The sequence below is a fragment of the Mirounga leonina genome, unplaced genomic scaffold (assembly GCF_011800145.1).
Source record: "Mirounga leonina isolate KUSES-001 unplaced genomic scaffold, KU_Mleo_1.0 Mir_174, whole genome shotgun sequence".
NCBI classification, from domain to species: domain Eukaryota; kingdom Metazoa; phylum Chordata; class Mammalia; order Carnivora; family Phocidae; genus Mirounga; species Mirounga leonina.
In genome coordinates this window covers 49,157,316-49,168,915 of record NW_023270451.1, presented here as the reverse complement: position 1 = coordinate 49,168,915, position 11,600 = coordinate 49,157,316, and the positions used below count along the sequence as shown (strand labels likewise).

Below are 11,600 nucleotides of genomic sequence, written 5' to 3'. Positions count from 1 at the left end.
GAAAAAATATGGGAACAGCCAATGAAACAAAAACCCCAACTGTTTACAGAAATATTAGCCACTAGTTTCAGAGTTATATTTGTGAAACTGCCCAATGTTATCACTCCTATTTAGAGGGCCTCTGAATTCTTTATAAACACCCCCATCACAGTTTGGTAGCTAGCAGGAAAAGAGCACTTGGGGTTAAAATTCCTGTCAGAATTACAGGCAGCAGACTGGAAAACATGCCATTTCCAGCTCATGTCAGTATTGCTTTCTTTTCTGTTTCTTTTCCTGAGAATACTCACCTTCTATCTAAATTCTAAACTATAAAGCCATCCCCTCTCCCCCACCACAAACACACACAAGTCTGTAAAATGAGCATCCCTCCCCTGGGTTTTTGAGACAGGCTCTGAAAGAACCAGAAGGCATTCTTGTCCTTTCCACAGGCCAGTTCAACAGAGCACAATAAGCCAAGGACTCCCGCAAGAGAAACACCTAGAGGTTCTGTTAAGAGAGAATGTGGTACTTTGGAACATGAGAGCTGTTGAAGGAGCTGTGGGGTGGGGACTCGAAAGTGTCTCCTGCTTGCCCATTTAAACACACTAAATCTATTTAGAAGAACTGCCTTAGATCACTAGAACATTTCTTTAAAAAAAATTTTTTTTATTGAGATACAATTGACATATAACACTGTGTTAGAGCAATTCTGTATCATTTTCTTCCTCCTTCACTTTCCAACCCTGACAGTCTTTAGTCTGGGGCTTAGGGACTTGCCTTTTTCAATTGTCAGAAAATAAGAAAATTTCTGAGGCTACTTGTTGATTCCCTATAAAGACCTTATGTGAATGTGTTTCTGAAAATACTCGTTGCAAATAAGATTGTGCCGTGGCATACTTCTCTGTCTTTGAATTTGAAAATATAAGGCTAAGATAATTAATTTGGTCATCCTTAATTTAAAATGTTACAATGAGTTGGATTATTATTGTAAGAGAAGAAAAGGTAAAAAAAAATTCCGTTTCCTGCTTGCCTGCCCCAAGTCAAGGAGAAATATGGGAAATAAAATACTTTATATGATATACAGCATTTATATGTATATACCTACATTTAGAACTTGTTTCAATTCCTTGAGGGCACTCAGAACAGAGTTGTTTAGAGATCAGTTTCACATTGCAGATTCAAGTAGTTTCTTTTTTAAGGGATGCAAGATAATTGGGACAATTACAGAAGTCCCCCTGTATTCCATCAAAGTGACTGGTGTAGTCCTGGGCCCTTATCAGCTGTGGAGGAGAATGTTTGGTTCATAGGCAGTGGTATTCCAGCTTGATGGTGGATGGCGTTCTTCCTACTTTAATACTCTGCTAGCCTGGGGTCGAGGTTGTTTTCCTTACTTCCAGGACTTTTTTGAGAGAAAAGTACACACACTGCCCTCAAGTAGTAGTTTCACACCGGTTCCCAAAATGGCCTGGGGAGCTCACTTGATATGTTAGAGTCTTTCATAAGATCTCAGGCTGGGAGGGATATTGTAAAAATGCACTCATATCAAAGCCTAGAAAACGGAGAGCCAGGCAGAGAAGTAAAGTAACTTAATTTTTTTGTTTTAACCACATCCCCACTTTTCTCCACTTCCCCTCCCCTTTTTCATTTTTTTCTCATGGAGGGAAGGCTCCGGATGGAAGGGAAAGTTTCTTTCAAAGTAAGGAAGGTGCTCATCTCTTCATTCCCTTGGTCTCCCTGGAGAAAAATCTCGCCTGGTTGTCAGAGAGGCAGGACTGGCACGAGATCCCACAAGCAAAGTCTGGAACTTGGGAGGGAAAACAAAAGGAATATTTGCTTTTCATCTTTCTTGATCACCTCCTTTCCCTTTATCAGCTCCTTATATTTTTCATCCCCAAAGTGGCTTTCATAATGGTGGTAATAAGCTATTAGTTCTAGAACTCATTTGGTTTAGTATGTCACTATATCGCGGGAGATAATACATATATATTGATGGGTTGTCACTGCCTTCCTGGAGTTTCTGACCTTAACTTTTCCAAAGTCAAGTCCAGAACCTGTTTTAGTTGTGTTTTTCTCCTTCCTGTGTCTTTGCTTGACAGTGTTAGCTGTCATCCTCCATTCTCTTTGCCCACAGAACAATTTGTTGAGAAGTCATCGTGTGCCCAGCCCCTGGGCGAACTGACCAGCCTGGATGCTCACGGGGAGTTTGGTGGCGGGGGCAGCAGTAGCCCATCCTCCTCCTCTCTGTGTACTGAGCCGCTGATCCCCACCACCCCCATCATCCCCAGTGAGGAAATGGCCAAAATTGCCTGCAGCCTGGAGACCAAGGAGCTCTGGGACAAATTCCACGAGCTGGGAACAGAGATGATCATCACCAAGTCGGGCAGGTAGCGGGGGTCTTGGTGTGTGAGGAGTGGGGCGGTGAAAAGAGCGCCCTGGGTGGCCTAGGGTGTTCCCAGGAACTGGGTGAAACCCCACTAATCCAGAGCACTGAGAGGAAGCTTCGCTTAATGAGGGCTTCTTTCCCCTGACTTGCTTTTGGAAAGAACTGCTAAGACAGACGTCTAAGCATTTGCTTTCTCGCGATCTGGCCATGAAAAACCCAACTTGGCCTTGATGAGAGGGGTGCAGGGACCAGTAATCTTGGGACGCTGCAATCTGAGAGGGCTTTGGGCTGCAGGGTTGGCATCTGGAGGGAAGAGGGAACTCATGCTGGGAGTACAGGGCGGGCTGCTAGGTACTTGGAGGGAGGCAGGTAGCTTCCCTTTTATTGGTCTCAATTTGCAAAAGCCGCCAGCTCCCATTAAAAACCAACACTAAAACCTGTGCCGAAGAATGAAATTTGAAACGACCACACTCTGTGTAGGATAGAGTGCTGGTGCTGCAGGCCCCCTGATGCTGTAGCTGGCACCAGGGCCGGAAACCCCGGGGGTGCAGGCGGCTCCCCAGGCCTGGGGCAAAGACTCTAAAGGTGGCCAATGGCAGCCCTGGTCACTCCAGCTCTCTGGACCCTGGGAAATACCCCCAGGGTCTCCGGAAACCCAACCCTGCCCTAGATTTCTGTGGCTGGGACAGAGTTTTCTCTCTGCCACCCTAGGGGCTGGGCGACTTGGTCTGCTCCAGACACTTTGGTCTGGGAGCCTAATAGGCTTGATAATGTAACCTAAAGTTTTCCCTAATCACAGACCTTTGGGTATTAGAAAACAAAACAAAACTTTTCACCTAGCAATGAGGACACCGGAAAAGGTGACGCCTAAAATTATTTCTGCTTGGGAGAAGGAAGATCTCCGAATTCACATCTCTGTGGAAACAAAAAAGGGCTTGGGGGCCGGGTAGGGAGGGGAGTAGGACCTCCCTCTTTAATTCGGTGGGCTCTTTTGGCAGTATGAGCTGTGGCCGATTCTCTTTGTTTCCCTGTGTCAGGAGGATGTTTCCCACCATCCGAGTGTCATTTTCGGGTGTGGATCCTGAGGCCAAGTACATAGTCCTGATGGACATCGTACCCGTGGACAACAAGAGGTACCGCTATGCCTACCACCGGTCTTCCTGGCTGGTGGCTGGCAAGGCAGACCCGCCGCTGCCGGCCAGGTTTGTGCCTCCAGATTTTCGGGCAGAGCAAAACGCGTTTTAACCCTGAGAGCAGAATGTCTCTGGTTGGTTGCATTTTAAGCAGATCTGTTTGCACAGTGGTGGGCTCTGGTAGAAAGCATTCCAAGCCCAGATGCTCCAGGACTGACTCTACAAAATATCTGAGAAAGGCAGAGTTTGCAGAGACAGAATGTTGTCTTTAATTTTATATTTCTCGTAATTCATTTCCACGCTTTCCTAATTTCAGTTAGAATATTCATTAGAAATCTGGACCCATTTCATAGGGCACCCATCATTTCTAGTTGGCTATTTAATACCAGACTGAATACACCTAATGCTGAAGTGGTTGCCCTAAAAATCCTTTTTAGAAGAGTGCATTTTAGTAAAGTGGTTGCTTATAGTAAATATTTTTAAGTAATATGGTTATATCTGCACACAATAAAGGTCATTTTGGTGAAATGTGGTTGTTTTTGACCAATAAAGGACTCAGACATTTTAAGTAAGAAAAGCTAACTTTTGGGTGCCTGGGTGGTTCAGTCGTTAAGCGTCTGCCTTTGGCTCAAGTCATGATCTCAGGGTCCTGGGATGGAGTCCGCTTCTCCCTCTCCCACTCTTCCTGCTTCTTTTCCCTCTCTTGCTGTGTCTCTCTCTGTCAAATAAATAAAATCTTAAAAAAAAAAAAGGAAAGCTAATTTTTTTCCCCCTTCTCCATAGTAAGTTCAGTAGATGCACGTAATTCAATATCAGGTTAATATTCTTTTACATGAAACATTACTCAGTATATTAGGGATCATATATGTTTATTATTATGCTATTCATTGGTAATAATGTTTTTCAAGGAGAACCCTGTTTAAAAAATCACATGCTGTTTTTTTATTGTTGCTGCTTTACCCAAATTAGCCTTCTAGGGGGAAAAGGCATGTATTAGTTTATGCAAAAAGTAGTAGCTGAAGTTATAGGAACCTAACTGCGTACTTTAATACAAACAAAGGATATTAGTAGACTTTACATTTAGGGTTCTAAAACCAAGACTTACTATTTTTGAGTTGTTTTATGACTATCTAATTTTTCTAATTGGTTAGAAATTCATATCAGAATTAAGAATTTATTTACACAGATTTAGGAACTTTGATGGTTGGTTCTTTGTTAAGTATCTAGTCTGGAGTTTTAGTCAAGGCACAGAACCAACACAGACAATTTACACATACTAGTTCAGATGGAATATTACGCTTACTTAGTCATTAATCACATTACTGAGCTTACAGTATGCTAAATACACTGGAGAAGAGATTAAAAAACTCTCAGAGTTTTCCATTCCCACAAGAGACTAGGAAGGACATCTTCCCAACCCTTCCAAATCAGCATATTAAATAACAAATAACCAGACTAAGAACTTTTTAAAAGATGTTATACCTTTTTTTTTAATTGAGCAAGATTCACCAGTTTCTAGTAGTTTATAATTAGTATTCTTTACTATTTATTATTAAATAGCTGATTCACATTACTCTGAAGCTTCCTTCCAAACTTTCCAAAATCTTTTTAAATGAGAGAGAGAGAGAGGTATTTTAGCAGATTCCTAACCATTTTTACAAGCAAATCCTTCCCCGCCCCCCCCCTCCCCCGAGGTCTTTCCTTTAAGAAGTTAATCGCTCTTATTTAGCATACGTTTTCTTCCTATTGAAGGTATGGGGAACTGGTGCTGGCCAGCAGGACTTTGGAAATATGAAATGCCTTGTTTATGTTACTAATCTCTTCTGGTTGTAGAAGGAAAGCGCGTACCAATACACTATCTTAACTGAAGCATGTTTAAGCTGGAATTTTAAGTCCTGGGGGACTTGAGAGAGGAGGGGCTTCCTGTATGCTTTTTCATTCATCTTACTTCAGTTTATTTATATTGATATTAGATAAAAATGTTTAGTGTGTTATAGGATAGAAATATGCTAGATAATTTAAGCAAATGTTCTTTATTGTTATTAAAAAATAGTGCTACGTTTTTTTTTGTTTTTTTTTTAAAATATTTTATTTATTTATTTATTTATTTGAGAGAGAGAATGAGAGAGAGAGAGCACATGAGAGGGGGGAGGGTCAGAGGGAGAAGCAGGCTCCCTGCCGAGCAGGGAGCCCGATGCGGGACTCGATCCAGGGACTCCAGGATCATGACCTGAGCCGAAGGCAGTCGCTTAACCGACTGAGCCACCCAGGCGTCCCAGTGCTACGTTTCATAGCTCCATAAGGGGAAGGTGAGGAATATGGGAGGTGATCATTTTTGTATTGATGGTGGAAATTCCTTGTGGTTCTTGTTGAAACATTTATTTCAGATGGAAGTTTACCAGTCAGTTGTTCCTAATCAGAAGAAATAATACTTGACAATATCATTTGATCTCAACAATGGGCAAGACATTATCTAAAATAATGTTGTGTTTTCATATAGAACATTTCGTTGTCTTTAAAGTAACTGATATTTAAATGTTAGACTTTATTAATGTGATTCCACATGTTGAATTGATAGAGAGGGAACATTTCATGAGCTTCTAGGAGTTTAAATATTTTTGAAACTTTTTTGGCGGAGTAGGTAGGATGTGCTGGTCAGTAAAACCATTGCATGTGTGAAGTTTTAGCCTTAGAGGGGTGTACTTGAAATGGTATTATGGTTGTGTCATCAAGGAATACTTGAATTGAAAGGCACTTTTGAGCAGTCCTCCAAAACAAACAGGCAGACAAACCCACACCTAAAGCCTTTAAAGTTCTTCTATGGGTCTAGTGAGAATTTCTAGTGCCTTTTTTGTGCTCTGCTTCTGGTGGGCTTTAGCCTGTCAGCATGGGCACCTAATTCTTAGTCCTCTGTGTGACAAAGCATGGCACAGCCTTCTTGGTTTTTTTCCATAAGTACTGCAGGGAAAGGTTTTGTGACTTCTCCCCTGACTTTGCCCAAACCATAATATTTATGTTTAATTAAAATTATAAGGAATCTGGGGCGCCTAGGTGGCTCAGGTGGTTAAGCGACTGCTTTCGGCTCAGGTCATGATCCTGGAGTCCCTGGATCGAGTCCCGCATCCAGCTCCCTGCTCGGCAGGGAGTCTGCTTCTCCCTCTGACCCTCCCCCCTCTCATGTGCTCTCTCTCTCTCATTCTCTCTGTCTCAAATAAATAAATAAAATCTTAAAAAAAAAAATTATAAGGAATCTATATAAAATTGAGATATAAATAACCTGTTAAATGGATAAAAGGATTTGTCCTATTAAATCAGGGGTATTTCCTTCTCTTTCACGAGTTCTGTAATCTCCCCTGACTTCAGAAAAGCTTATGTCGAGTGGATACTAGGATTAGAATTTACAAAGTGTTGTACTTTGTGTAAACCATCCCTGGTAGAACAGATGGCCTGCATTTAACTGTGAATGAGGAAAAGATTGCCTCGTACGTAGCAGCTGATCAATAAATGATAAATACTTGATAAATATATTTTTCCCATCAAAGGTTCCCCCCCCCAAAAAACTGTTTATGAATAAATGCACTGAATAATTTGAGGTTTATCCAGCTTATTTTCACTGTCATTTAGTGGGCACTTAACTAGATGAAAGTAATAGTATTTAAGGTAGTGGAAGGAGCAACAGACTGTGATCTGTGGACTATTAAAAGTTAGCCACGTTGCTGTATTAAAATTACTTTGTCTTGTATTTATAAACTTCAAACTGAGTCATCCTCAAGTGTAAATGAATGAATTCTCTAAAATTGTTTCCTCTTCAGTTCTTTATGCCTTCATTGCTTTTTAGCAGTATTTATACTAGGAGCTATACAATTAGTATAAGCTAGTCTGTCTTTTGAAAATACTACAACAGTAATAAAATTTTGTATTTTATGGAAGCAGACCAATAGTTGATTAGATAGATGGAAAAATATGCACCTTTTTAAAAATGGCTTGCTGAGCAGACAATAGAAAATTTACTAGGTATTACCCCTTTTAGATCATCGGTACATGAAGAAACGTATTTAGATGTTTTAGAGTTATTTTGATACTGTTAGATTATTAAATTTGAGATTATCTAGGGCAAATAAAATTCACCATTTATATGAGGTTTTTGTGTTCCTTTAGAATCAGAGTATTTTATAACCCACAGAGAACAGAGTTTTAAAAGATGTCTCAATAACATTCTCATAATTTTCTTAGGTTGTACGTACACCCAGACTCTCCTTTTACTGGTGAGCAGCTACTCAAACAGATGGTGTCTTTTGAAAAGGTGAAACTCACCAACAATGAACTGGATCAGCATGGCCATGTAAGTACAGTGCCTTGGATTATGTGGATTCCCTGGGATGGAATGGAGAAGTCACTCAGAACTTCCTCCCTCTCAATCTCTTCTTCCCCTCCCTTTCCCCATCCCATCTTCCATCTCTCAGTTATTCTGTGAGAACATTCATGTGCTGTTCAGGGAACCCTGACTGCTCTTCTTAAGAGGCCACTTACAGGGATGCCATATGCCATTTCTACGCAAGAGGGTCTGGGACCTTCGTTCGGCACTATGAATTTCCTAAGACTGCAACTACTTTACTACCTGCACCAGCTAGACAAAGGGAATGTGCATTCCGGAGGCTATGATAGTTCTTAGGTGAAACATCTGATTTCTGTCAGTGGTATATTAGATAACACAGCGTAAAGGAAATGGGGCTAACATCTCCTATGGGGATTTCCCAAAGTGTGTTTTGTAGAGCCTGTTCATGTGAGACGCAATAGAACAAAAGGGTTTTATGTCCAAATAAATTTGGGGAAGTGCTCTTTACTCATTATCTACCCCTATTGTAGAGAGTCTTATGAATAGTAAAGCACAGAGAAGTCTTGAAATTAAAAACAAAACAATTTGATTTTTTGTCATAAGGAGTTCATCAAAATATGGAAAAAGAGAAATTGGAATTCTGAGCCCATATCAATAATTAATAGCACAAATAGCCATTGACACAGGCCTTTACACATTTGATAAGGCTGCTTTGTAAGGAACTATGATGTTATTCCATGCTCTAAAAGAAAGATTTACATAAAAATTGTTTTAGATTTTATACTAAGAATACTTGAGGCTTGCATACTTCTTTTTGATAAGGAGAGGACTATTTCTTTCTTTTTTCGCCTTGATTTGCCAGAAAACACATTGGCATTTCATTGGTTGCTTCCCTTGGCTTAGATATTTTGATACAATTATTCTCTGTCTTACCCCTTTATTAAGACTCCTGTTACTTAAGGTTTTCATTCTATTTGGATCTGTGCAATTTAGTAGTTTCAGAACTCTTCTCAAAAAGGGTGGTTATAAGTAGATATAAATTAGAGAGTTCTAGCCAGTGGTTTCAAATGGTTTGAGTGAAATTGGAACCAAATAAATCACTTTGGGCATTGCCACCACCCATTTGCCCACCTATGACCAAATCAGAGTAACCAGGTTAGCTCATGACTGCTGGTGGTAGTGTTGCAGTGTTGCAAATAGGTTAATAGGTTTCTGTTATTTTATGTATTGGAAAAGATAATTGACTTTTATCTTTAAGAATGTTGGGATAATTGTCTTTTTCTGCTTTTTTAAAGAGATGTTTTCATTGATAGATTTTTTTTTTTTTTTCTGATTAAAAATGGTGAAGTATCTGGGAGACATTTTCTGCAGGCCAGATCATTCCTAATGTCATTCATATTAAAATTTCTTGAGTCCACTGAAATCTTTTCACTGAAATGAAATTTTTTATGGTTGTGATATTTTCCATATGTGAAGCTTTTATTTATTTATTTTTAATTTTATTTTTTAAATCATTGAGGAAAGTCTTGGAATAGTTGTATGTGTGTTTTTTTTAAAGATTTTATTTATTTATTTGAGAGAGAGAGAGCAAGAGAGAGAGCACAAGCAGGGGGAATAGCAGAGGGGGAGGGAGAAGCACACTCCCTGCTGATCAGGGAGCTGGACACGAGTCTCCATCCCAGGACCCTGAGATCATGACCTGAGCCGAAGGCAGATGCTTAATGGACTGAACCACCCAGGTGCCCTTATGTGAAGCTTTTAGAAGCACTATTTGGGTCTTTCCAGAAAGATTTGAGAATTCATTTTGAGATCAGCTGTCCAGAATTAATATGTTTTCCTTTTAATATCAACTTCGTGGGTGAACATAGCACCAAGCTGTATTTTAGGAGCTCTGAGTTCTCATCTGATTATGCCAAGATTAGACCTTGACAGATTATTTAGTCTTAGATGGTTGTTAATATCCATTTTAGCTTTAAAATTTTATTATTTAATATAACCTTTTGTCACCATAAGTAATGTGTTCTGAAAACTACAAGAAAAGATTTTTAGATCCTGTGTCGTTCAGCCAAGTTCTTTGAATTAGTTTTGAAGAAGCCTTTCTTATAGATGCATTTTTCATTTTATAACAGGAAAATTCTTTACTTCAGGGAATTTATTTCTTCAGTAAAGCAAAGTTGACATTTCTATGTAGTATTCCTTAGCCTCATGAGGTCTTGAGCAGAGAGTCAAGGAGCCCTGGGGGCTGAGATTCAGTCTGAGGTTTGAGTCTCTCTGGTACCTTTTCCTGAAGGAAATTGACCTTGGGATGGTGTACGTAGGGAAGAAGGGATATTATTTAAAGCTTAGGGCTTTTTCCATTGTGTGTGTGTGTGCGTGTGTGTGTGAAAATTCTTTCTAACTTGTTAGTACAACATATAATGAATGCCCAGGTTTTTTCTTATATCATTGTTAGATATAAGATATATAAATATATCTTAGATATAAGATAGATATAAGTTAGATGTTGTCACTTTGAGTTTATTCCAGTTTTATGAGTGAGCATAAATATCTTGAACTCCCTGAAATAAACACATTATATAAAGAGATGACTTTTTTTTTTTTTTTTAAGTCTATTTCAGCTCATTTGAAACTCATTTGTTTTAGTGATTCCTATTCAGGTTTGCGACCATAAAAGGATGGCATGTTCAAAATTCAGTACCAGCTAATGCCCTGTAACTTTAAGTTGGCTTTCGTCTCAGCACAGGGAGAGACTGATTCTATATTAATCATCCCACAGTGACTAGTATTTAACTCTGTTAAAGTCAACTAGCCAAAACGCTCATCTACCACACCCATGGTAGCCAAGAAAACAGGGGCACTGTCAGTTGCAACAACACTGCATGCCATTGACCCTGCTCCTGCCTCAGTATGTATCACATGCCTCCCCTGAGAGCCAGGCTCTCTGCGAGGCCCTTGGGATGAAGGGCATGCAGTGTGAGCCCAGGAAAGACATACCCAATTTTGTAGATTTAGGTAGCTGTCTGAGTGGCAGGGGGGAAGATGTGGAAAAACTTTTATATCTGAAAGTAAATTTTGTTGCTCAGATTTCGTAATGGCAAATCAAAAGACACATGAAAAATACTGCCTTGTTAACCAAAGTACGCTCATGATTTCTAAGTATTGGGCAACTTTTACTAGCTGTGCAATGGAAGATGGTCATCACTCTCATTCATATTTGGTTTATAACTGGAAGCCAGGGATCAATGAAGCTGTCAGAAATAATAATAATAATAATAATGTTCATGTTTACTGAGCACTTCCTATTTGCTATGTAATTTATAAGGGCTACATCATCTTATCCTTCCTACAACTCTGTGAGGTATGTTTTTGCATTTGAGAAAACAAGGTTGGAGAGGTGAGATCAGTTGGCTCAAGATGAAGGAACTAGAAAGTAACAGGTTTAGCGCTCTAACTGAGGTCCAATACCACACAGCCTTTCTTAATTCTTTGTATCCCTCCCTCCCACAACCATAAATAGCAATCTGTCCTCCTAGAATGTGTAAGTTCTTACTTTAGAAAATTTGGACCATATATCCTTTGGTCTAACCAGACTAACAAAAAATACTTTAAAGACTTGATTTAAAAAACAAAAATCAACATCCTTCAGATGACTTTCCCCCCATCATTTTAGAAAGGACCGTTGAAACAACCTGTATTGTGTACAATTGTTTTGATAAAATGTGATTTCACAACCATGGCTCTGCAGCAACTTATGAAAAGGATTTGCCTT

The 11,600-nt window shown here is 39.6% G+C and overlaps 1 protein-coding gene across 1 annotated transcript in view; it reads left to right on the top strand.

Moving 5' to 3' along the window:
- Positions 1-11,600, top strand: part of TBX20 (T-box transcription factor 20) — a 57,447-nt gene that overhangs the window by 1,558 nt on the left and 44,289 nt on the right. Inside the window, exons 2-4 of the mRNA XM_035020896.1 lie at positions 2,111-2,363; positions 3,400-3,564; positions 7,729-7,837. Of these exons, the coding sequence (XP_034876787.1) occupies positions 2,111-2,363; positions 3,400-3,564; positions 7,729-7,837 (527 nt within the window). The remainder of the gene's footprint in view (positions 1-2,110; positions 2,364-3,399; positions 3,565-7,728; positions 7,838-11,600) is intronic.